This window comes from Dicentrarchus labrax, unplaced genomic scaffold, assembly GCF_905237075.1.
Source record: "Dicentrarchus labrax unplaced genomic scaffold, dlabrax2021, whole genome shotgun sequence".
Lineage (NCBI taxonomy): Eukaryota > Metazoa > Chordata > Actinopteri > Moronidae > Dicentrarchus > Dicentrarchus labrax.
In genome coordinates, this window is record NW_026136714.1 from 18,965,312 (window position 1) to 18,989,694 (window position 24,383).

Sequence of the window (24,383 nt, forward strand, 5' to 3'; positions counted from 1 at the left end):
ACATATCTGCGGGGAACGATGAGGTCGGAGCCTAGACGGCAAAATCTAAATATGCTACACTGCTTAATAAACATTCCAAACGTGAGTTGGCTGACTGAAATGTATGTTATCTGCATGAAAGCTGCATGTTGGTCTGAAAAGATGATTTCCTCTGAGTTGGCTCACAGGCCCTGTATTTAATGGCATACAAGCCTTGTTTTCCACAGAAGTAGCTGTTAATGGCAATTAGCAAGAACTTGTTATCACTCCAACTTCCTGCAATTGTGGTTAATAGATTTATTCACTGAAATCTGAAGGCTTTCAAGATATGGTGAAACAACACTGACGCCCAATTTTAAGTGTTTACAAAATCAACAGTTGCAGTTGCAGTTTTCACACATGAGCGGGGTTTGCTAATATCACCATGAATGGCATTGGCATTATTGCATTGGCCAATTATCTGGAATATTCAGTCATAATACAGGATGCACTGTGTAACACAAGGAGAGAAGCTGACTGGAAAGTTAAATAAGTATTTCTTCCCTGTGAGCCTGCAACTATTTTCAGCAGTGATTTATCTGCAGAGTATTTTCTTGATTAATTGATTGATCGGCCTATAAAACTCAAAGTGACATCATCAGATGTGTTTTTGTCCAACAAACCAAAGCCAAAGATATTTTACAAAGATAGTTTACCATGATGTAAGACCAGCAGAAGAAACAAATTCTTCCTTTTGAGAAGCATTGGTATTTTTGCTAAAAAAAACCCACTTGATTATCAAACTATCTCTTCTTCTGTCGACTTACAAATTGAATAAATCTATTAATATTCCCTCTGGAGGAGGCTTTATTGCTTTGAGTTGGCGTGCTCTGAAAAATACAGTGTGGCCTGCCAGCTATTATTAGCTAGCAACCTGATAAGACAAGTACCTGTTGATAGAGATGCAACAGAAAATGTAGGCTGGTGGATTCTAGAGTGCTGAAGACTTCAAAAAACCAAACCAGAATTTTGTAGTTTAGGATATTTTAGATATTTAAGATTTAAACAAACACATCACAGTTCCTCACAAAAAAGCATCTGCAAGGTTTCTGTAAGTTTGTTACAGTTTGTGGATGCTCCGTCAGGCAACTTTCTGTGGTTCCCTTAATCGTGGATGGATTATTGAACCAAAGGGTCTCTGGGCCAGAGGCTCTGTTTGAAGTGACATTTGTTGTTGGAAAGTTACAAAGCCCAGTTAAAAGTAAGGCTGTTCTGAATCAACCACAATCAAAATGACTAGAAAGAGATTTGAAACGATCACAAAGGGATGCAAAATGAATACAAAAGGACTCAAAACACTCAAAAAGAGACTCAAAAATGACTACAGAGACTCAAAACGACTACAAAACGACTCAAAACAACTTTTAGAAAGTTATGCCCCATTGACTCCCCTTGTCTTGACCAGTAGTCTCCTCCTACTTTAAAATAGACCCCATTTATCAAGAGCTCTGTTTGCTATTAGACAAAGCACACAGAGAGAGGAAACATGCTGAGGCCTCTGAAAACAGCAGCCATGCTCATTGGCTTATCTTTTACTATAAGTCATTATGTGATTGGCTGATCTATGGAAACTATTATGAATCAGCTCCTTTCTTTCCCCAGTTGTTTAAAAAAATTTTTGGGCTTTATTCAAGTCAAACACAACACTCAGTACATGATTGTGAGTACAACTCTGTTTCTTGCTGGGCGGGGGTGTGTGTGTTTCATGTCAGTGTACTGGTGTAATTTTTGATAAGACCAGTAGTTTGGATGTGGCTTGTACAGCGTGCTTCAAGGGCGATAGAACATAGCCATTAACGATAGTAATATGCTTAAGGACCGAATATATTAGGCCCTTAACATGCAGTTCTAAAGGAGCTTTAAAATGGTAGAATACTGTATTATTCCTCACTGTCTTGTGTAATACTAAAGCTTGTTCCAGGTCTTCACTGAAGCCCTATGATGTTTACACTGACTGAAATATTCAAACCCAAGACTCCCTGTTTTTCCAGACTGCACAAAATTGAGCCAAACATCTTTCACTGGCACTGGTTGCTGTTTGTTAACAGGGTAAATATATCTTCAGATATGGGATCAGTGGCACTTTGTGCTGGTTTGACAGGAAAAGGTACAAATGTACAGCCACTTGAAGAAAACCACTCAACCCACTCACTTAGCTTAGCATCAAGACTGGAGGCAGGGTGAAACCTGTTCTTTCCAATGTTTAAAAATTGGCCAACAAGCATCTCTAAAGTTTACTAATGAACACTTTGTATCTTGTTTTTTTATTTTTGCACAAATAGAGAAGCTAAAAAATATAATGTGTGGTTTCAGAAGGAGTTACAGTACATGTTGCATTTCTTTTCAGTGACCAATCAGGGAGCTTTAATCTGATAGGTTGTGGTCATTTTTCTGAAAGTTTTCCAAAATGTGGCAGTGTTGGTCAATAGGGTTGGTCACTATACCATAACATATACCAAAAGAAGATTTTTGTCATGACAGTTAATGTTGCAAATCATAAAGCAGAACTGACTTAATACAATACTGGATTCACAGGATTTTTGTCTTAATATGATACATTTTGCCAATACATTTCCAGAAAATGTATTACATATTATAAATGTATTATTATCACATCCTTTTTAAAACCATACAAACACAAAAGGGCTTTTCAGCCATTTGGATACACAGGCATCCACACACACACACACACACACACACACACACACACACACACACACACACACACACACACACAGAGGAAAAGCTTCTTTCTTTCAGCTGCAGTCAGTTTTGATAATAGAGCAGTGTTCAGTTGAGAAACCAGAGATCGCTAATCGGACAAGACACTCATTCATCTTTGTGACCTCTGACCCGTCAAGCCAGTCACAGGTGACTGTGACACTGGGATAATGTTACCCACCTTTGTTTGCTTGGAATAGCATTAATTCCAGTGTTTGTGGCCTGCACTTTAAAAAGTAAAAGACGTGTGTGTGTGTGTGTGTGTGTGTGTGTGTGTGTGTGTGTGTGTGTGTGTGTGTAAAACACAAACAGTTAAGTAGAACACTGGCATCACTTGGTTTCATTGGTAAGGTTTAAGTTAGACCACAATGTGCTCTCATTCAACCTCCTCCACAACCACATTTTTCCACTGAGACTAATGTGAAACTGTTTCTACCTACCTATTTAAACACCACCAACTGCATATCGGAGTTTTGATTATATTTTATTTGTATGATTTATGTATTTATTTTTGTTATTATTATTAAGTATTCAAGCTTTGGGGGTCTGCTAATTGCTTTTTTACATTGTACAGAAAATACATGGAAATCAATGGTTTCTTGGAACACAGATCAGATTTGGTAGTTGTAGTTATGTGTTTATAATGCTTTACCAGTTTAATGAGTTAAGAGGAAGAAACTATGGTGTTGTAATGAATAATGTGTTTTTATTAGTGTTTGGATGACAATGTCATCGTAACTTACTTATAGATATATCAGAATGGAAAACTCTTGTATGGTACATAGTTGGTTTTGATCATTTGTTAAATGTTTAAATAATCAATTATACTTAAAAGTCAACTAACACAGGAGATAGTATATGCAGCAGCAACTCCTCTAGAATAACTTTCTTTACTTGAGAGCTGTGTTAGTCTCTCCAGCATCTCCATAACTCATCCTCTGGAACCAGTTCAGTCTCTGGTGTTCCAGCACTGTAGTGAAGCCTGGAAAGTCAGAGAGTCTGCCAAGAGCATGAAACTCTGAAACAACTCCCCAAAACTCAACAGTCCACTTTGACATTCAAAGTTAAAGCCTTGTTAAATCTTCATGATGGCTCTAGTGAGTTTAAATGTCACCTTTTCACATGCTTGGCTCTGGAGTAAACTGGGTGGTTAATTTAGTGGGGTTTTAGAGTGAATGAATAGATGGACTGTTTGCTTTAGGGTGTTTTATGGTGAGATTTTGTCAAAAGAATGGATGTGTGGTGGGCGGTTACAAGTGTGTATTTGTGTCCTTGTGTGCATGTACTCTCTATATATAGGTATGTTTATGTGTTTGTAGGCTAATATAAGAACGCACCCTAAAACAGCTGAGGGAACATAAGGACACACGTAGAAACAATGATGTAGACAAAACACACACTGTCCTGCTCATGTGTCCTGGCACAGGGGGTGTGTTTTCCAGGGCCTTGGCATTCCTGTTAAAACACACACATTCCTCAACAAACACATGTGGTTTATATTTATAGCCCCGCTGCTGACGTCACCTTAGCAACCAATGCTGGGGGTGGGATCTCAAAAACCAAGGCTTCCTGTCTGGGAATCCTCAACATGAACAGAAGGCACAAACACACTTTTTTCCCTCACTTATGACCACATTTGCACTTCATTAAGTTCTTTTCTCTGTTGGGTTTTGTTATTACAGTTTGTGATTTTCATACAATTTTCCCGGTTTCTGAGTTAATATCACGTCTGCATAAAAGCAGAAACGCATATACAATCAACCTAAACCGTACATTATACCAAAACATTTGGCAAATAGCTTAATTGTCTTCAAATTCACCAAAAAAAACACACACAGTAGTTGAATCATCCAAGTTCGCTTTTGTTTTGCTTACAGGAGTGAGGTTTAATTGGCATTGTGAGATTTAACCGCAGTTATCACAGAGTGGCAGCCGTCAGGTTGGAACGGCTGGTTGTGAAAAATAACTTTAAACATGTTTATGAATATTTATCCTCGAGGCAGTGCCGTCCAGGAGGGAGAGGCGAAGCAACAGGGTTTATGGGAAATGTGGCGTTAACGATGAGAAACACCAGCACCAACATGCTGTGAGAAAGAAGTCATCATGGCCATCTTCATGGTGCTTTTAGAAATGTTCTTGCATCATCATCGTCTGTGAGTTTATTCAGATTTTCCCACAATAATTTTAAGATTCTTTCATGTTACAATTTTTTAGAGGCCTAAAGTGGTTAAATATTATTTAACAATTAAGAGTTAAGTTTTTTTAATCATATAATTTTATTGCTTCCTACCATGCTTCCAATCATCTGGACACTATTTACAATTCAGCTCACAACCCCTCATTAGTTGTCAACAGCTCAAAAATGGCTGATAGAAAATAACTCAGTTTTTCTCATTTGTACAAGATTCTTTTTCATATCTTATTATGCCATAATTTTTTCTCCTTATCACTATATTGTTTACAACATATCTTGTTAGTAGTTTAGCTTGCAACACCTCATGGGGGTCCTGACCCCCAGGTAGGGAGCCACTTGGTTTGGAACCGTTAATGTATTGGGGCAGTTAATGTTTCATCCTTGATCTGTGTTGGTGCATTCGGCATTTGAATGCTGATAAAGAGCCATGGTGGCAAGTGATGATTGATGGCTTGGTGTGTCAGGACTGCAAGAGAGAAGCCACTATAATAACAGTGGCATACCAACAGCCACTTTTCGGTCTCGCCATCACTCGGCCGAGACAGACCACAGGGCCAGACTCTTGATTTTGAACTCTTACTGTGAGAAGGAACAGATAGCTGGCCTGAGTGGGAGCCTCCCTCTGAGTCACTCTGCCCTACATGGGAAAAACATTAAGAGGCTCAAGAGCTGATGCAAACCTGAAGTAAGAACTGGATGAATGGGGAAGTAGGGTCAGGAGTCTCCCTCTCTCTCTCTCTCTCTCTGTCTCTGTCTCTGTCTCTCTGTCTCTCTCTCTCTCCCTCTCTCTCTCTGGCTCTCTCTCTCTCTCTCTCTCTCTCTCTCTCTCTCTCTCTCTCTCTCTCACATAGACACACACACACGCTGATACAAATGCATGCCCCTGTAGTGGAGAAAACATAGACACAAAGCTCAAAACTTATTTTCTTTACATGATTTTAAAATAATTCCTTGTGGCTATTTGTTCAGTATGTTCCCTGTATACTGACCACTTCCCTATGCAATCACACACACACACACACACACACACACACACACACACACACACACACACACACACACACACACACAGTCTGCTTTCACTACCATTCAGACCTTCTCTACTTGTTCCTCAAAAACTTTTCCAGACTGACATAAAATGTTGTTTCTTTTTGTTTTCTTTAAAACAAAAACCTAAAATCTGCTTTAACCTTAGTTTTAAAGTAGTAGGGCTGAATAATTACCTCATAGAGCACATTATGGAAAATGCCCTAATGGCAGCTGGCGGGCACTCATTCTCACTTTAACAGCGATGATGTTCTGTTTCCGGGAGTAAGCTGATGTTTGACTTGAACAGTTTTGTGTGTGTGTGTGTGTGTGTGTGTGTGTGTGTGTGTGTGTGTGTGTGTGTTTATTTCCTGGTAATGAAGATAATGAGGTGAAAGAATTATCATTTGTTGCCACAGTGTAACAGCTTTCTCTCCTTCTTCTCAGACCAGGATGATGGATAGATAGCAGAAGGAGGAAGAGAAGATGTCGTTCTTTGGCATTGACTGTGTCAGGAAGAAAGAGAAAGGTGAGCCAACAGATGGATGCTCTATATTCAGATGTCGTCAGATGTCATGATATTTAACTTCAGTAATTTCACATTTTCTGAAACATGAAACTAACAAAATAGTAGCGCCTTATAACATTTTCTTTCTGCTACAAGAAGCAAACAAAGCATTTTCGCAGTGTTGCACTTTAGCTTAAAACTACTTATGGAAAACTTAAAAAGAAAGGACCACCTGTATGTCCCAAATCCAGTACATACTGTTTTTAAGCAGGTTTTTAGTGTCTTCACACTGTAAAAGTAACAAACTAAAGTACAATCAAATCACACTACATAATGAATGTGTTGTTGATGTACAAAGGACAGAAAGGAGCAACTCACAGTTGGTGGTGCAACAGCTCAGAAACATCTTGGAAAAAACTAAAGTAATACATCTTAGGAAAAACATTTTGATGTCTCTTTGTGAAGTTGGCAGTAGCTTTCTAAAGCAGCAATTTGATTCACATCCATCAACACACATTGTATTGGAGCCTGTTTGTGTGTTGATGTGTTTGTATACTAACTGCTAAAACTGTAAAAAAAAAAAAAAAAAATGAATGTAGTATATACTGTATAGAATTAGTATGTATTATGGAGTTGGGACACTACATGAGACTGTGCTTTGAGCTAAATGCTAAGGTCAGCACGTTAACATACCCACAATGACAATGCAAACATGATGATGTTATAATGGTATAATGTTAACTATGTTCACCAGCTTAGTTGATTTTTCCTGACATTCATTTTTTTTAATATTCAAAATGAACTATTGTGGTTCTATATATAACTTTCAAAAAACACTGTTCATATTGACAATGCAGTCAGTATCATGTTGCTTGTATTAAAATTAAGAGCCCTTCAAAGTCAAAAATACTGTTTAATGAAATACTCAACACGGGTCGACCGATATGTTTTTTATTAGTCATCAAGGAGACCCATTACTAATATTTGGGAACCAATATAAATTTGCAGTCAAAGAAAATCTAAGTGTCAAAGTTTACACATTAATACTTGAAATGAGTGTGTAACATATGATTATAGTGGTCTTTTCTTTGTGGAGAATAAGCCCTACCACTGCTGGGGTTTTCTGTTCTACATCTGTACTGTGATGAGCTTTGGATAAAACTTTACATTATAGAAAATTTAGGACCACAATATCATCACACACTTGTAAAATCATGTAAATAAATAATTTTCCTGTCTTTTCAAATCAGAGCTGGAGAGGAAACTCCGTGCCAACGACCGCGAGTACAACCTCTCCTTTAAATATGCAGTAAGTATTAGTATGTGAATGTGTGTGGTTATTACTGCAATGAGTATTCCACTCACACACTGATGTGAGGTGCTATTGTCCTCCACAAATGAGACTTCTAAAATGGAGAAGGGGATGTACAGCGGATGCAGCCCATGTACCTTTTAGACAAAACAGTTCACTACCACATTTTGTCAAAACAGATACTGTATTGTATGTACAAGAAAAACCCTCCCTCGGGGTGTGTGTTGCTGTTATCAGGAGACTGGATGTCAGCCAAAGTCCAAGAGCTGAAGTTGCTTCTGGGTAAACCCAAAAATATATTCATGAATAACTTTTAGCATTTAGCAAATTGCATTTTTATGGTTTCTGATTTGTTCTAAAGGGGTTACAAACTTCAGTTCACCATACCTGCAATAAGAGGTGTGACTTATCCAATGGTGAAGTCTGCAACGTCTATATGGAGGATAATTTTATTCAGAAAGGGAAAATATAAAATAAAAAAAAGTTTTAATTATTATTTTACTCTACTACTAAGGAAAAAAGAAGAACAGGGGGAAAAAAACCATAAACCATAATGTACACCAAAATAAATACATACATAGATACATTCATTTAGTCAGTATATACCCATAAATGTACACATACTAAAGGCACATGTAATATGAAACTGAAAAACCTGAAATGGAAAATAAATCAAAGTTGAAAATGTCAATGGAAAACGTTATAATAAATACAGCTCATGGGGATAAAACTAGTGGAAAATACCAAAAAGGCTGTAAACTCTCATTTTTCCTGCTTGTGTATTTAAACGTTTACTGAACAAAGTCTGTCGGCCGTGTTGTTAGTAAAGAGATCCGGTGATAAAGTGACATAGGAGTCATAGTCTGGCTGGCCAGAGCTTTCAGCCTCCTGATAAGATCCACCTGGTGCAGAGTAAACGCCTCCCACCAGATTAAACTCTCATAAAGTCAAACATCTGCAAGGAACTCTTCTTCACATAACCTGAGAAACCTAATGTAGGGTTTTATAACAGATTAACAAAGTTATAATCCAGAAATGTATAACATGTGGGGAATTCTGAATGATTTCTTTAGGGATAGTTAGGATCCCCAAGCTGCCCTATTTGTTTTGGTCTTCAAAGTACCTCTAATTAACCTCATCTTTTTAGAGTAAGCAAATACATCCGGAGACAGCCTTTGGTCTTTTATTTACCAAGTATTCCTAGGAATTACATATCCAAGGACTATTTCATTTTCATTTACTATTTCATTTAACTTTAACTTAAACTTTTACTGACACACTTATTAGTTATCTGTACATTACGTACTAGAATAGTCACGTAAGCACCACAAAAATGAGTATGAAATAGAAACAAAGTAGATTACCAGCATGAGATTTTTATATATTTGACTAAATATTAGCAAGTCACAAAAAAAGTAAAACACTTTTAAAGCAGAGCGGGGAGACCCAAAAATTAGGTGTTAAATTGTAAAACAAGGTGGAAAGAAATACCATTATATACACCAAAATAAATATATGCAAAGATACTTATACACATAAATGTACACATACTATAGGCACATGTAATATGAAACTCAAAACCTGAAATTTATTAACCCACTGATTAACTCATTCCACTGAAACATTTATTGTGAGAATTTAACTTGAACAACAATGACAGCAACCACTAGAGTTAGAATTTTTGTTTCCTGTTTTGAAAGGTGACCTCATATTGTTACAGACAAAACCTAAATTCAGCATGTCAGCATGTTAACCACGTACACACAAGAAACTTGAGTCTAGTTTGAAGTTCCGACATTAACTCACAACCAATAAGTACCTTTGAATTTCTCACTGAAATATAGATCTTAAAATCTCTTAAAAAGGTCCATACTCGATCCAAAGATCTTCAAAGAAATCTTGTGTATTTCAACATTAATCCTTTATTGCTTTAACACTCAATGTATATATAATATATCTTTCTGTCACTTTATTCTCCCTCCTTCCACACCTCTTCCAGACGAACGCCATCAAGACCTCCAAGTACAACCTCTTCACCTTCCTACCTCTTAACCTATTTGAGCAGTTCCAGAGGATCGCCAACGCCTACTTCTTGTTTCTGCTGGTGCTCCAGGTGAGGGAAACAAGCGCACCCACACACACGTAGGCACATACAGGTAAAGCTTCCATCCAACTGCCAAACAAATTTTAGGTGAAATTTTTAAATGTCTCAGGTGATAAAATGCAAAATTAGAATTGTTGTTCTCAGGTTGGTTGAAGTCACACTGAATGTTTGACATGGAAGAAAAGATTCAGAAAGAATATTATTAAGCTGCACAAGGATTTTGACTCAAATATGGGAATGTTTATGCAGTATAATGGGTTCCTTCAATAATGTATAGTTGGATACAACAATGACGAGTCAGCTTTTGCTTCCAGTTTGTCCCAGAAGCTGACAAACCCTTTTCCCTGTAAACAATCTTTAAAAAAGACGTTTCTAAAACTGTTGAAAGAATTGCAAACAGATCAGTTATTACTCTTAAAATGAGTGTGTCAATGTAAGAAATGAACCAAGTACTATTAAATGGCTGTGGCTCAGAGGCAGAGAAGGTTGTGGGTTCGATCCCCAGCCCCTGGTGCCACATGTTGAAGTATCCTTGAGCAAGATACTGAACCCAAAATTGCTCCCGATGCCATGAATGTGTATGAATGTTAGTTTCTGTTCTGTTCAATGGACTTTGCCATCACTGAGTGAATGTGTGTGAAAGAGTGAATGTGACACGTAGTGTAAAAGCGCTTTGAGTGGTCGGAAGACTAGAAAGGCGCTATACAAGTACAGGTCCATTTAAAGTATTCTCTGGAACCATACTAAACATCCGCTGACAGACATTGTGACATTCACTGTCACATACTGTTGCAGACATACAATCCAACATTACACGTCCACAGCAAGCAACTGCCTTTTTTCACAGTGAAGCTGTATGTTAACCAAACAGGATGTGGATGAATCAAGTGCAATGAGATTAAGGAAGTGTAATATCCAGTACAGGAAATTGCCTCATCGTGTGCAAAACATTCATGTTGCACCACAGAGGTTGTCTGCAGTAGCAGCTGTCCTGACAGACAAGGTGGAACCAGAGCAGAGCAACAGAAACTCTATTAGGATTAATAATAAGAGACAACTTTAAAAAGTTCTTGGATTCACACCAAAAACTAATCACTAATGAAATTTCAGACACACAGTTTGTTCTGTATTTCCTCTCACTTTTGTCCCCAGCTGCTGTATCCAAAACTAAAACAAACTAAAGTGAACTAAAGACAGTTTTCTCTGTTGTGTGTGTGTTCTTCAGGTGATTCCTCAGATCTCCTCTCTGTCCTGGTTCACCACTGTCGTGCCTCTGGTCCTCGTGCTGTCAGTAACCGCTGCCAAGGATGCCACTGACGATATTGTAAGCACTTTTGTGCAGTATTTCACCTTTACTAAATTCTACCACTTTGGTTTTAGAGGTATTAGTAAAGTAAACAAACTAGAAAACACTGCCTCTGCCAAGGCCAAACAAATAATACTCCTATTTATTGTACTGATCAATATATATCTGAATTTAGGTCTGTATCAAAATACTCATACTGATAGAGAAGAATCATCAATCAATACATGTACTGTAATTGTTAGTTAGTTAGATGTATTACCTACATTGATCACAAAACAAGATGTTTCATGATCTGTCTGATTCAGCTCACTGAGTGACACTGACTGATTGACTGATTCATTGATCACTGTGTATGTTCTCTGCCCAGAAATTAATTAACAAAGTGAACAAAGGCTGTTTCTGTTTTTCCTAAACTTAACTAAACCTTAACTATAAAGGGACAAGATCAGAAAAGGCTTTAAAAATAAAGTTTTTGGGTCATATGACCTACTTTGTCATTTACAGTAGGTATGAGTAAGATGTTACACGGCCGACTCCTCTGGTCAGTCAGCTGAAACATAAGTAAAGATAAGATATTTTCCAGGTGATTAGGTAGTACTTTCTATCAGATCTGATGGAACATGATGATATTTAGTTTTACGTATCGGCATCGCCATATATAGTAAAAACAGACATAGAACTGTTTATTATTTCCTGTTATCTCATGTTGCTGATAATCACCATTTACTCTCTGACTGTGGGAAAAAAACTGTTTCACTAACATCAGCAGTCTCATGTACAAAACACTTTGCATTTTCATTTTCAGTGCACTTTGTCAAACATAACGCTCATTTGTTTGTTAGCACACACGTTTATCAGTCTGCTCAGCGTCAAATTAAGGTTGCTGTAGCGACCGTGTCTCTGTTTGATATTGATTCAAGCACATTTTAACCTCAGTTGACCTCAGGCTGACACTGAGTTTCCATTATGTCAAGAAACACCTTGGCAAATAGGAACCTAAAATCTGAAAAACAACACACTGCGTTCACTTTTTGAGGCGAGAGATTGGTCCGTTATTGTAAAATGGTTGCTCAACAGACAGTTTTCATCAGCCAGATAGGTAAAAATGTTGTCATGTAGTGCTCCTTTAGCAACAAAAGATTATGTCATAGTTAGTTGAGGCTGATTAAGAAACAACATAAATTCCCCTGTGTCCGTTCTCATGTCTTTATCACAGCTGACCAATACTGCATATAGGTCAGTTCATCAGGAAGTAGATTTTTTTAAGTTGGTCTGACTGTTTTCTTTTTCCCTTTTCTGTCATCATTTACGAGAACTGAAACAGAACATAATGTACCTCTGAAACAAAGAAAGAAAGAAAGGTGTCAAGTTCAACTGAACATGTGTGTGTGTGTGTGTGTGTGTGTGTGTGTGTGTTGCGCACAGTAATGTCAAACCACAAAAGGAAATTAGTGTTGTCATGGGTTAAACATTAGCTCCAGGAGGCGAACAGGAGTCTTTTTGTTTGGCAGTGCTGCCGGTCCTGAACGGTCCTCGCCGCCGGTACCCATCTGTTCCTGCAGTGTACTCACTGGCTTCAGGCTTGATTTGATCTGAGCAGGTACACAGCAACTCAAGACTGACCATCTATGGCAAGGTGGATGACCTTGCAAAACAAAGGCTGAAATAACTGTCGCTAGTGTTGGGAAAGGTGTGGTAAAAGGACAGTTTAACAAGCAACTGCGAGGTATAGTTTTTGTATTTCATATATTATACTGATGAGTGAAGATATATATATATATATATATATATATATATATATATTCTGCATTTTACATTATATAAATATATGTATATTATATATATAAAAAACAGACTTTAAGGATTTAGATTAGGCCTCACTTTCCATTAGTTTTATACCTCTTATCAGCTCCCAAATTGAGGTAAATGTGAGGGGCTGGAGATAATTAACAGAAGAGGGAAGCAGAAAAACCATTAATACTACTAACTTGGTTGTTCCTTTCCCTGAGGGCTTTAGCGGTCCAGCGTGTGACATTTAGAAAGGATCTATTGGCAGAAATAGATTAGGTATATTTGTGTATAATCACCTGGAAATAAGATTTGTTGTTTTTATCTACAGAGGATGAGGGTCCTCTTCTTCTACAGAGGCCAACATGTAGAACCACCATATTTCTACAGTAGCTCAGAAAGGACAAACCAAACACTGGCTCTAGATAGGGCCATTAGTGTTTTTCTTGAGTTTTGCAGCCACCGTAGTTTCTCCTAAATGCTTGGAACATGATGGTGAGCCAATGGGCCTTTAATTTGCAACTACACTGCTAGATTCCCCTAAATCCTACATACTGGTCCTTTAAGTCAACCAGATTTCATAGAAACAGGTTCAGATGGTTTTTCATTAATGTCACAGGTGAAAACAGAAACTCTTTGACCTGCCAGAAAGTAGAACATAAAACCCAGACAGAACAACATCAGGGTTTGACACAGGAAGTTATTTTTAAATGTTTAAATTTTAACTGTCTCTGATACTGTGTGTTACATTCATTCATGCATTTTCACTCCGCTTGTTGGCAGTCTAGACTTAAACCCTTTGGCTTCGGTACAGGAAGAAATACAAGAGAAATTCTGCTCTGGGCAAAGCTTCAATGGCTCTTTTTAATATTTGGCCTGTGCAATTGTAATGACTAAATCAGTAATGGTTAGTAAATTAAGTAGTAACTATAAGGATGAACCTAACTTGTCTGTTAGGGTAGATAAACATTAAAATAGTTTCTGAACATGGTGAAACGTTGCCCAAATTTGCACTGCCTGACTAGTTACCACCATGTCTTGCTCACAGATTAAAATAGTGATGAGAAACTTCACCAAAGATTACACAAGACAAAGGAGGCATCATCATAGTGGAGACTCATCAGTGGTTAAAAGGGGAGTAGAAGTTTCTGAAAAGGTCAAAGGTATAATTCAGCTGATGAACTGTAAGGTTCCTGTTTGATACTATAACTCATCCACTGATCTCCTCCCACACCCCACTGTCTCAGTCTGTTAGTTCAATTCAATTCAATTTTATTTTATTTGTATAGCGCCAATTCATAACAGAAGTTATCTCAGGACACTTTTCAAATAGAGCAGGTCTAGACCGAACTCTTTAACATTAATTACAGAGACCCAACAGTACCACCATGAGCAAGCACTTGGCGACAAGGGCAAGGGAAAACTGCCTGTTAAAAGGCAGAAACCTAGGACAGATCCTCCGGCTCTAGGTGGGTGGTCGTCTGTCTCGACCAGTTGGGGTGAGAGAGAGAGAGAGAGAGAGAGAGAGAGAGAGAGAGAGAGAGAGAGAGAGAGGGAGAGAGAGAGAGGGGGGGGAGAAAAAAAAAAAAAAGGGACCACAACAAAAAAAATAGAAAAAAGGGAAAAGCGCTCTGCCCCCCCCCCTTTTTTTAATAAAAAAAAAAAAAAACACCCACCCCCCAAAAAAAAAAAGTAATTTTTTAGTTAGGGGGGAAAAAATAAATAATAAAAATATAAAAAAAAAAAGGGAAAAAAAAAAAAGGAAGAAAGAAGAGAAGAAAAAAAAAAATAAAAAAAAAAAAAAAAAAAAAAAAAAAAAAAAAAAAAAAAAAAAAAAAAAAAATAATATTTTTTTTTTTTTTTCTGAAACTATTGGGGGAGAAAGAATTTAAAAAAAAAAAAGGGTTTTAAAGGAATTGGGGGGGCACCTGATAATAAAGATTGCGTAATCCTGTCTCGACCAGTTTTAGGGTTAATGAGAGAGGAGAGGTTAGAAATCGGTCTATAGTTAGCTAAAACCCCTGGGTTGGTTGGTGACCTTATCAGTATTCAGGAGTCAAATTGACTTTCATGTGACCTCTTGTTATTTAGTACTACTTCATCATGTGTTTTTGTGTGTGTCTTCTTTCCAGAATCGCCACAGGAGCGACAATCAAGTCAACAACAGAAAAGTTCAAGTTCTTATTGATAGAAAGTAAGTTGTGTAAATGCAAGTTTTTTGTTAATGTGCTATGAATCATGGGATATATATCTGTCCCTTATAAATGCAAAGTTTTACGTAACTACATCCTAGTTTTGATAGTGTAGATGCACCATCAGCCCTTTACTTTTTTGTACATGCAGGCGTTCCTCAGGGGACATTCTTAGGTGTCCTTTACCTTTATTACGAAGAAGTCCCAAAAGAAATCCTTAAAGTAGTATTTGCTTGTTTCAGCTTTAAAGGTGGAATAATGCCATCAGATGTACAAATCAAGCATTACTCACATATTTGACATAGCAGACATCAACAACAGGATACAAAACAAGTGTTCCTCACCATCCTGCAGCTGCTTCCTTTGGCTGTACTAGAGAGAGTTTTGTTATGTATCACACAAGGAATACACAGAAGGGTCGAAATACAGGAATAACATTTGACTTGAAAGTGGGCTTGAAATATGCATCTTAGACATTAGGGTTCAAACATACAGAAGCGTATTGCATTCACTTGAAAAAAAAAAAACAAGTAAGCAACAAGTGAGTAATTAATTTCCTGTTTTTCTGAGTAATACTTTTCCTGTTTTACAGAGTGATTTTTTTTCTGTTTTTTGTTGTAATTTTTTTCTGAATTATTGAGATACTTCAAACTCCCACGAGAACCTCCAATCTGCAAGTGACTCTCATGGACCTATGGTGACTCCTGCCCGCACATACATTCCCCATCTTCAACTATCTACCGTAGTAAAACTTGATTGAACTAAACAAGCCGGTCATGTTTGTTTCCGTTAAATCGAGCTCTCAATAAAGGAATAAATGTGAGAAAAAAATATTCAGAAAATCTGAAAATAATTACTCCGAAAAACAGACAAAAAAAATTACTCCGAAAAACAAACCAAAAAATAAATGTTCAAGTGAATGCAATACGCTTCCGTACAAACACAACCACACCCCATTGAGAAATATTTGACTGGGCACCAAAAACTTTTTCCTTACCTATTAAAAATGTAATTTATTTTATTTATAAGTAAATCCCAAAAGTAAAGTTCTAATGGCTGTATCAAAACTTGTCTCCACATTGCTATGTATATGACCTCAGTGTCCTCACCCAATTGATCAATCAATGATTTGCTTCAGCGTTTCTGTTCAAAAAACAGGAACAATACATATGATTACCATGTTATGATTAACATTACTGATGAGCTGAGATTAGAATTTTTGTTTTGACACTGTGTGTCCCTCAAGACCCCAACATCACCCCAATGTTTGGGATTTGATTTCCACTTCAGGCACAAACTATATTTTTAGAAATGTGTGGTTCAGTAGATAAAAATATGTGCATGTATGTGGCGTCTGTATTTCCTTTTGGTGGTGCTCTTGTTGGCTACTCCGTGCCCACTGTTTGGGGCGCCACAGGAAGCAGCTGCAGGTTTGCAGGAAGAGTCTGTTTTCTTCCTGTTGACTTAATGCCTGCTTTTTGTTAAATATGGAATGGTTGCTTGATTTGGCATGTGTTGGACCTGCAGTTCAAACACAGATTTTCTTTTCATTTTTTGTATTTTATTTAAAAGTTGTTTTTTTTTCAATGAAACGCCTTTAGGGTGAATAGACTATTTTATCATTGATTGAAGCAGATTGTTTTTTGACCCAAGAGTGTAAATGGGTATTATTATCAGAAATGCAACTTTGAGTCAATATTGATTCAGGTGTGAGGTATAAGAGCCCCATTGGAGGGAGAAATGTAGAGTTATTTCGTGTATTAATTACTTTTTCAATATAACAGGGGTGAAAAGAGTACAAAAACATTTTCCTCATACTGTATGGAATTTCAAATAAGTAGAAGTCAAATAACGAAAATCTACTGAAATGTAAATGGTGCTAAACTTTACTAAGTAAGGTCAAATTGATTGTACTAAATTGATTAAAGTAAACAATCTACTGCTCTTATTTGAATTACCGACATGAACTGAAACATGAAATGGAAATCCTTGAAAAGCATCAAATATTTGTGATCCTGCCAAGTTTTAAAAACTCTTGCTATTATTGTCAGACAGATAATACAGGAAATGGGCAGGAACATGCAGTGAAGAACATTGACTAATATTAGGATGACCTTGGTGTTCGGTGCTTATTTTTGGTCCCTCCGACAGTTTCCTGACAATCCTGAAAGAAAAGGGAAAATAATACCTTTTCTCTGAACTCTGCAGTACAATCACAAGTCTGCACACACACACACACACACACACACACACACACACACACACACACACACACACACACACACACACAATCCAAACATCCACTTACCAGCCTGTTTCCTGTTCTCAGACTGCGGAGTGAGAAATGGATGGACGTCCAGGTGGGAGACATCATCAAGCTGGAAAACAACCAGTTTGTCACTGTGAGTAATTTGGTGAAAATAATATTTTTTCTTATTCCATTTGATGCTCCATTACCCAACAGATTTCAACTATTTCCTCTCCTTTTCTTTTGGCATTGTGTTTGATTGTTTGATTATCTTGATTTATTGTTTTATGTTTTTTCACCTCACTGTCAGTGCATTCCTAATATGTGTGCGCAAAGAAAATAAAGGACTGTGTTTGCCTAAAATTTGATAAAATTGAAATGTTACATCATTATATTTTTTGGAGTTGGCAATATTCAGTGTTTGGACAACTTCTCTTTTTTGTTTTGAAACTCCACAAAGCCGTTAACATAAGCAACGTTTTTAACCACTGGTATAAGTTACAATAAATTGCTGTAGGGATTCTTTGATAGGACCTTTAATCGATAAGAGATTATTTGTTGTTATTGCCAGAAATCACTGCATTCGTCTCTTTTATTGATCCCATATTTACTATAATGCATGCAGCCAGCTGTAGCCTAATTATGTTTGACACTGTACTACAAACTATAGAATATACTTCCAGTTGCATGCTGAATAAGAAAACTGATGGCCTCAATCTGTACAAAGTATTAGGCCAGATCAGAGTTGCCTGCATATTTGATTTGTTTATCAGAATGACAAACTAACAGATTTCAGTGAGTAATCCCTTTGTAATTTCAGGCTGACCTCCTGTTGCTCTCCAGCAGTGAACCTCTCAACCTGGTGTACATCGAGACGGCAGAACTGGATGGGTTAGTCTCTTTTTTTGTGTAACATCATGACGTGGGCTTGTTTAACTTACAGATAAGTGCATCAACAGGTCTGTACACTGTTATTCATCGTCTCCCATTTTTGTACTGACTCATCTCTTCCTCCTTTTTTTTTGTCATCATCTGCCTTTGCTTCAACCTTTCCTCCTCCACCCTACCGCTTTCTCCCCTTCTCCTCTTTCTGTTTTACTTTGTCATCCTCCCCCTTCTCTCTTCATCAGAGAGACTAACCTGAAGGTGAGACAGGCCCTTACTGTGACAGGAGACCTGGGAGACGATATTGAAAAACTGGCAGACTTCAATGGTAAGACTACGACTACTACAAGCATGCACAGTATTTAACACACACAGACTGATACAAATGAAGTGCCTTTGACAAAGGCAAACAACTGGAGAAGCTGCACAGTCACAAAATAGCTGTGTTAAACTTTTTGCAAATTGAAGCATGGCAGTAAACATACAGCTCATACACAAGGCATAGCATAAAAACACTGGCCAAAATGAAAATGTACATCAATGTTAATGTGTTTATATAAATTTTAGTCCATTTTGATTATTATGATAAGAGCAAACATTTAAAAAAGAGAGTCAAATCCCACTTTATCTGGCCAGGCTTATGGTTACATTTGTATATATGCTTTAATATTTCATTTGTCATTCTGAGCACAGCTTCAAACCTATTGTGTCACCTCTCTCTCCTTCTAGGCGAGGTACGCTGTGAACCCCCCAACAACCGCCTGGACCGCTTCACAGGAACACTAACCTACGCTGGTCAGAAATACCCGCTGGACAATGAGAAGATCCTGCTGCGAGGCTGCACACTGAGGAACACAGAGTGGTGCTTTGGACTGGTGCTGTTTGGAGGTAGGAAGGACACTAGGAACTAGTGGAAACTGTTAACCTTATAACCATAGTAAGAGATATACAATACAACACAATTAGACTATACTGAGTATTGCTTATTTGCTTCTGTTCCTCTTCTGCAGGTCCAGAGACGAAGCTGATGCAGAACTGTGGAAAGAGCACGTTCAAGAGGACCAGCATAGACCGTCTGATGAATGTCCTAGTCCTTTGCGTGAGTCCTCAAGTTTCAGGACAGCCAACAGTTAATTATTTTGAAATTAGAGGTGTTGATAATTTAGCTGTCTATTTTCAGTTCAGGTTGTCATTGTGTTGAGGGCCAAATAAAGGACATTTGTCAAATACAGAAAATATAACTTCATCAAGTTATCACCAATTAACTACAACTGATCATAAATATCTATATACTGTATATATATATATATATACATATATACTGCAGCTAAACCTGTATTTACACATCCCCAACATTTCAGAGGCATCAGCAAGCATAGTAGTATAATAATAGTGTAATAGTTTAGTTATTTTCTAGTGTTAATATGTTCAATTTCAGTTTTTGGTAGTGGGTTGAACCTTTTCCTTTAACCAGGGCTCAGTTGCCTGTCTGTTTCTCTATTAGCTCTCCTTTTTTGACCCTAGACTTGCTTTGATTCTGAAAACTTTCCATGCAGATTTTTGGCTTCCTGGCGATCATGTGCACCATCCTGGCAATAGGGAACTACTTGTGGGAGCTGAACGATGGCTCAGAGTTCACAGTGTTCCTGCCCAGACAAGATGGCAATGATGCTGCCTTCTCCGCCTTCCTCACATTCTGGTCCTACGTCATCATCCTCAACACAGTGGTGCCCATTTCTCTCTATGTTAGGTAACAACGTGTGTGAAATTGTTATTTACTTTATAATATACAAAACATGGAGGTTCTAAAGGAACTTAATGACATCATTCATCTAATCAATCCAGTGCAAAAAAGTTAACAAAATGTAAATTATAATAATTATTAATTATATCAGCTTTTTCTTAATTCCTACATCTATCATCAGTGTGGAATTCATTCGGCTGGGGAACAGCTTCTACATTGACTGGGACAGGAAAATGTACTACTCACGGAACGACACCCCCGCCGAGGCTCGTACCACCACGCTGAACGAGGAGCTCGGCCAAATCAAGTACGTCTTCAGTGACAAAACGGGAACGCTCACCCAGAACATCATGATCTTCAACAAGTGCTCCATCAATGGAAAATCTTACGGTAAGATTCAAAAAATTCTCATTTAGCTCTATTTCTATAATTATGTTGCTTTCTGGGTCCATGAATGCAATGTATCTGAATGCATGCAAGTGAAGAGACAAGGAGTTTTTTGGTTCTTCTAAGATCGAGTTAGAGGCAAGAAGGATTTTTTTTCTTTCTCCGTTTTTTATTTGCACACTGTCCCTCATTTGTTCTCACTTACTCACAATAGGGCCTTGAGGAACATTAGGTGAAACACTTTTTTTAACAAATCAGTGCTGTATTACACAATGAAGCCCTGTGTTTCAAATACATACATGAAAACAGTAGTGGAAGTAATATAATACATAAAAGAGAAATTAATCCTAACAATAAAACACAATGAGTATTTAATTTCTCATCATTATTTTCTTCTTTCAAATTTCCTCCTTTTATAAAAATAATAATAATACATCTTTATTTATAAAGCACTCTCAAAATCCACATGACAAAACACAAGTCAAGTATATCTCTCATGCAACTGGTTTATTAGTGTTTTGGGGTCTACATTCAGCATTAATGAGTTTCCTCTATTCTCTTTCTTCTTTTCAGGGGATGTGTTTGACTACACAGGTCAAAGGCTAGAAATTAGTGAGGTGAGTTGGACTTGATGTGATCTAAATTCAGTCTTCTTACTGTTCTTACTGTAAATGGCAAATTAGCCGATCTATTAGTTAAAAGGCTTAATTTCACTGAATTAAGGCAATTTAAGTCAATTTTGACGGCACGTTTCTCGAACTCGTTGTCACTCCTCCTCCTTGCCCTCCTCCTCGCTCTCTCTCAACAGCACACAGAGACGGTGGACTTTTCCTTCAACTCGCTGGCTGACCCAAGTTTCATGTTCCATGACCACGCTCTGGTGGAGGCGGTGAAGCTGGAGAACCCGGAGGTCCATGCCTTCTTCAGATTGCTGGCCCTCTGCCACACCGTCATGGCCGAAGAGAAAAAAGAAGGTCAGGAGGGATAAAGTGTTTCTTCTTTGACGTTAAGAAGAGCAGAACGTTTCATCACCCAATGGATTATTGCAAATCACATTCCAGCAAAATTGCAAGTTTGGGAATTAATCAGCTGCAGTTGTAATGTTACAGCATGTTTACTAGCTTTCTAAATTGTTGTCGCTTTACTTAACTAGAACTTAGAGAAGAATTCTTCTTCCTCCACTGAGAAATAAACAAACAGACATTTTTGCTCCCTCAGGTGAGATTTTCTACCAGGCCCAGTCTCCAGATGAGGGAGCGCTGGTAACAGCAGCCAGAAATTTTGGATTTGTCTTCCGCTCACGTACACCAGAAAGCGTTTCTATTGTGGAAATGGGACAACAGCGCAGCTATGAACTCCTGGCCCTCCTGGATTTCAACAACGTCCGCAAGAGGATGTCTGTCATAGGTATATAATATACTGAAAACAGATTGCTCGGAATACATTTTCCTATTTAGTATGATTTTTAATAGACTGCAGAGCCAAACTGTGGTCAGATTTTTCCTTCTTTTTTCTTTGTTTGTTTTTGGGTGAAAATTGAGTTTGCTGCCTTTTTCTTGCTTTGAATAAATAGAACACATATTTGTTCTCATGTATGTGTATGTGTGTGTGTTTGTGTGTGTGTTTGTTTATACAGTTCGGAGTCCAGAGGGGAAGCTCTCTCTCTACTGTAAAGGCGCAGACACAATCGTCTATGAGAGGTTGCATCAGTCCTGCAGCAAGCTGATGGACGTCACTACAGAGCACCTCAATGTCAGTAATATATCGGTGATATTTGATTCTTAAACTTTATCTGAATCTTTCTTAGGCTTTTTCTGCATTTTTGCCTGGTGTTTGTCTCTGCATGCCTGTGTGTTGGATCAGTCATCGTGTGTCAAGTGTGTTTGTGCGTTTAGGTATACAAAGTTCATCCTAATGCGCATGCACTCCATCCAGCTGTGAAAATAAAGTTGAAAAAGCCTCTGGCTGCCCTGGAAGCATAAATAATGTTTGGACTTTATAACTATGATAATTATGAACCCTTAATTTGTGTAGCATTTTTGAATTTCAAAGAAAGAAGAAAGAAAACTTAATTAGTTATAATACTAAAGTTAATAAAAATACATTTTAAGATAGAAGATAGAGATAGAAGATAGAAGAATCCAAATTGGTACGAAAGCTCACAAATTAATTGTTTAACTTGACCGTGGAGTGTTTTCAAAGTAATGAGTAAAACCTTAAAATCAACTATATTTGAAGCCAATGCAAATGTGGGTTATGTGTGTGATAGCTCTTGTTTATAAAGCTGTAAGAATTCCATATTTTTCTTATCAACAAATCCCATAATGAGACCAAAACCAACAATGCATTAGTCCGTCTCGCAGCCCTTTCTGACTTTCCTACCCTGGAAGTTTGTGACACACACATTGATTCCTACTGAATAAATAAATCTTTAAAAACACGTTATATAGTTTATGAAATATCACCAAGTGCAACATTGAGGCTAAATGGACAACAAAAGAGCTCTGTGGAACAGAGGAATAATATGTATCTGGCTCTAGATGCACAGGCAAAACTAGTTTGCACTATCTATCATGTCATGCCCTTCCTTTCTCCTTCTCTTCTGAATTCTCATGCTGTTTTTTATCCGTCTATTCCCTCTCCTCTCATCTCACTTTATTTTTGTTCCTTTTCTGTTCAGTTCATGTTGTGGAAAAGAGAAACAACTGATTATCTCCTGGTTGTCTGTTTGCCTTCACTCCTCTTGGAGTTTATTGCCTAGATTGCAACATTTACACAGCCGGGCACATTATCTATAGCTTCAACTATCATCAGCTTGTGTGTGCGTTGGTTCTTCCAGGATGTGTTTGGTGTATTTATATGTGTGTATATGTGTATGTGCAGCGTTCATCCATATAAGTATGTCCTTGCTGATCTGCAGGAGTTTGCAGGGGAGGGTCTAAGGACTCTGGCTTTGGCCTATAAGGATCTGGATGAGGAGTATTTCAACCAGTGGCAGCAGCGCCACCACGAGGCCAGCACCGATCTGGACGACCGAGAAAGCAAACTGGACCAGCTGTACGAGGAGATAGAGAAGGATCTGTTGGTAGGGAAAAAAACAAGCAAAGAAAAATAACTCACTTCTCAGTACAGTTAATTCTGTAAAACCAAAACTGGATTTTTTGTCATTTCAATATTTGTCAAATACGCGACATGTTGATTATGTGTCTAAATGTGTCTGTCCAGCTGCTTGGAGCAACAGCCATAGAAGACAAGTTACAAGACGGAGTTCCTCAGACTATTGAGCAGCTGTCCAAAGCCGACATTAAAATCTGGGTTTTGACTGGTGACAAGCAAGGTATATAACATAGAATTTAATTTACAACACATTTTATATGTTTTCTTGATGGAGGGATCATGGAAACAAGTCTGAGAAATGTTTGTCTTGTGTGATAATTCAGTATTTATAGTAGTTTTGTATTTCAATTAATTATCAGACTAAATTATTATAACTTGGGTCTGAATTTTGTGTTGTGAAAGTAATTGCTGAGATATGGAAACAGGGTGAGATCAATACAACAAAGGGATCATTCATATGTGTTGCTTATATCGACTGCTATCGCTTTCCAAGGTCGTCACTGTAAATGAGAATTGGTTCTCCATTAACTTATCTAGTTAAAAAATTGTAATGGGGCGGACAAGCAAACAATTTAACAGTCAATCTGATTATGTAAAACACTTTACTTAGCGGTAAAACATAAAGTTATTAATAATCCCCGAATATAGAGGAACACTGTGTGCACACAACTTTGTTAGGTCAGGTCACAGTTGAACGAGAAAGCGTCTGTAATTTGTTTACTATTTGCCTTTGTTTCTCTTCCTCATAAGTGTGTTTTGTCTGACTGCTCTTTTGTCTTGCATCTGACTTCTTACCAATGTCCAGTCCCAAGTTTAGTTCCTCCTCAAAACAC

The 24,383-nt window shown here is 37.7% G+C and overlaps 1 protein-coding gene across 3 annotated transcripts in view; it reads left to right on the top strand.

The window, feature by feature from the left end:
- The window catches only part of LOC127376692 (phospholipid-transporting ATPase ID), a 38,325-nt gene that overhangs the window by 6,150 nt on the left and 7,792 nt on the right, over positions 1–24,383 (top strand). Inside the window, exons 2-19 of one of the 3 annotated variants that reach the window (XM_051423808.1) lie at positions 6,407–6,488; positions 7,718–7,776; positions 9,779–9,892; positions 11,109–11,207; positions 15,110–15,171; positions 17,499–17,571; positions 18,238–18,308; positions 18,548–18,630; positions 19,032–19,190; positions 19,313–19,401; positions 19,859–20,052; positions 20,228–20,436; positions 21,007–21,050; positions 21,242–21,407; positions 21,652–21,840; positions 22,070–22,185; positions 23,354–23,518; positions 23,659–23,770. In XM_051423808.1, coding sequence (XP_051279768.1) covers positions 6,446–6,488; positions 7,718–7,776; positions 9,779–9,892; positions 11,109–11,207; positions 15,110–15,171; positions 17,499–17,571; positions 18,238–18,308; positions 18,548–18,630; positions 19,032–19,190; positions 19,313–19,401; positions 19,859–20,052; positions 20,228–20,436; positions 21,007–21,050; positions 21,242–21,407; positions 21,652–21,840; positions 22,070–22,185; positions 23,354–23,518; positions 23,659–23,770 — 2,047 coding nt within the window. In that variant the 5' untranslated portion in view covers positions 6,407–6,445. Of the gene's footprint in view, positions 1–6,406; positions 6,489–7,717; positions 7,777–9,778; positions 9,893–11,108; positions 11,208–12,738; positions 12,916–12,999; positions 13,473–15,109; positions 15,172–17,498; positions 17,572–18,237; positions 18,309–18,547; positions 18,631–19,031; positions 19,191–19,312; positions 19,402–19,858; positions 20,053–20,227; positions 20,437–21,006; positions 21,051–21,241; positions 21,408–21,651; positions 21,841–22,069; positions 22,186–23,353; positions 23,519–23,658; positions 23,771–24,383 lie in introns of those variants that run through there. The other 2 variants (XM_051423810.1, XM_051423809.1) reach the window with 2 other exon arrangements.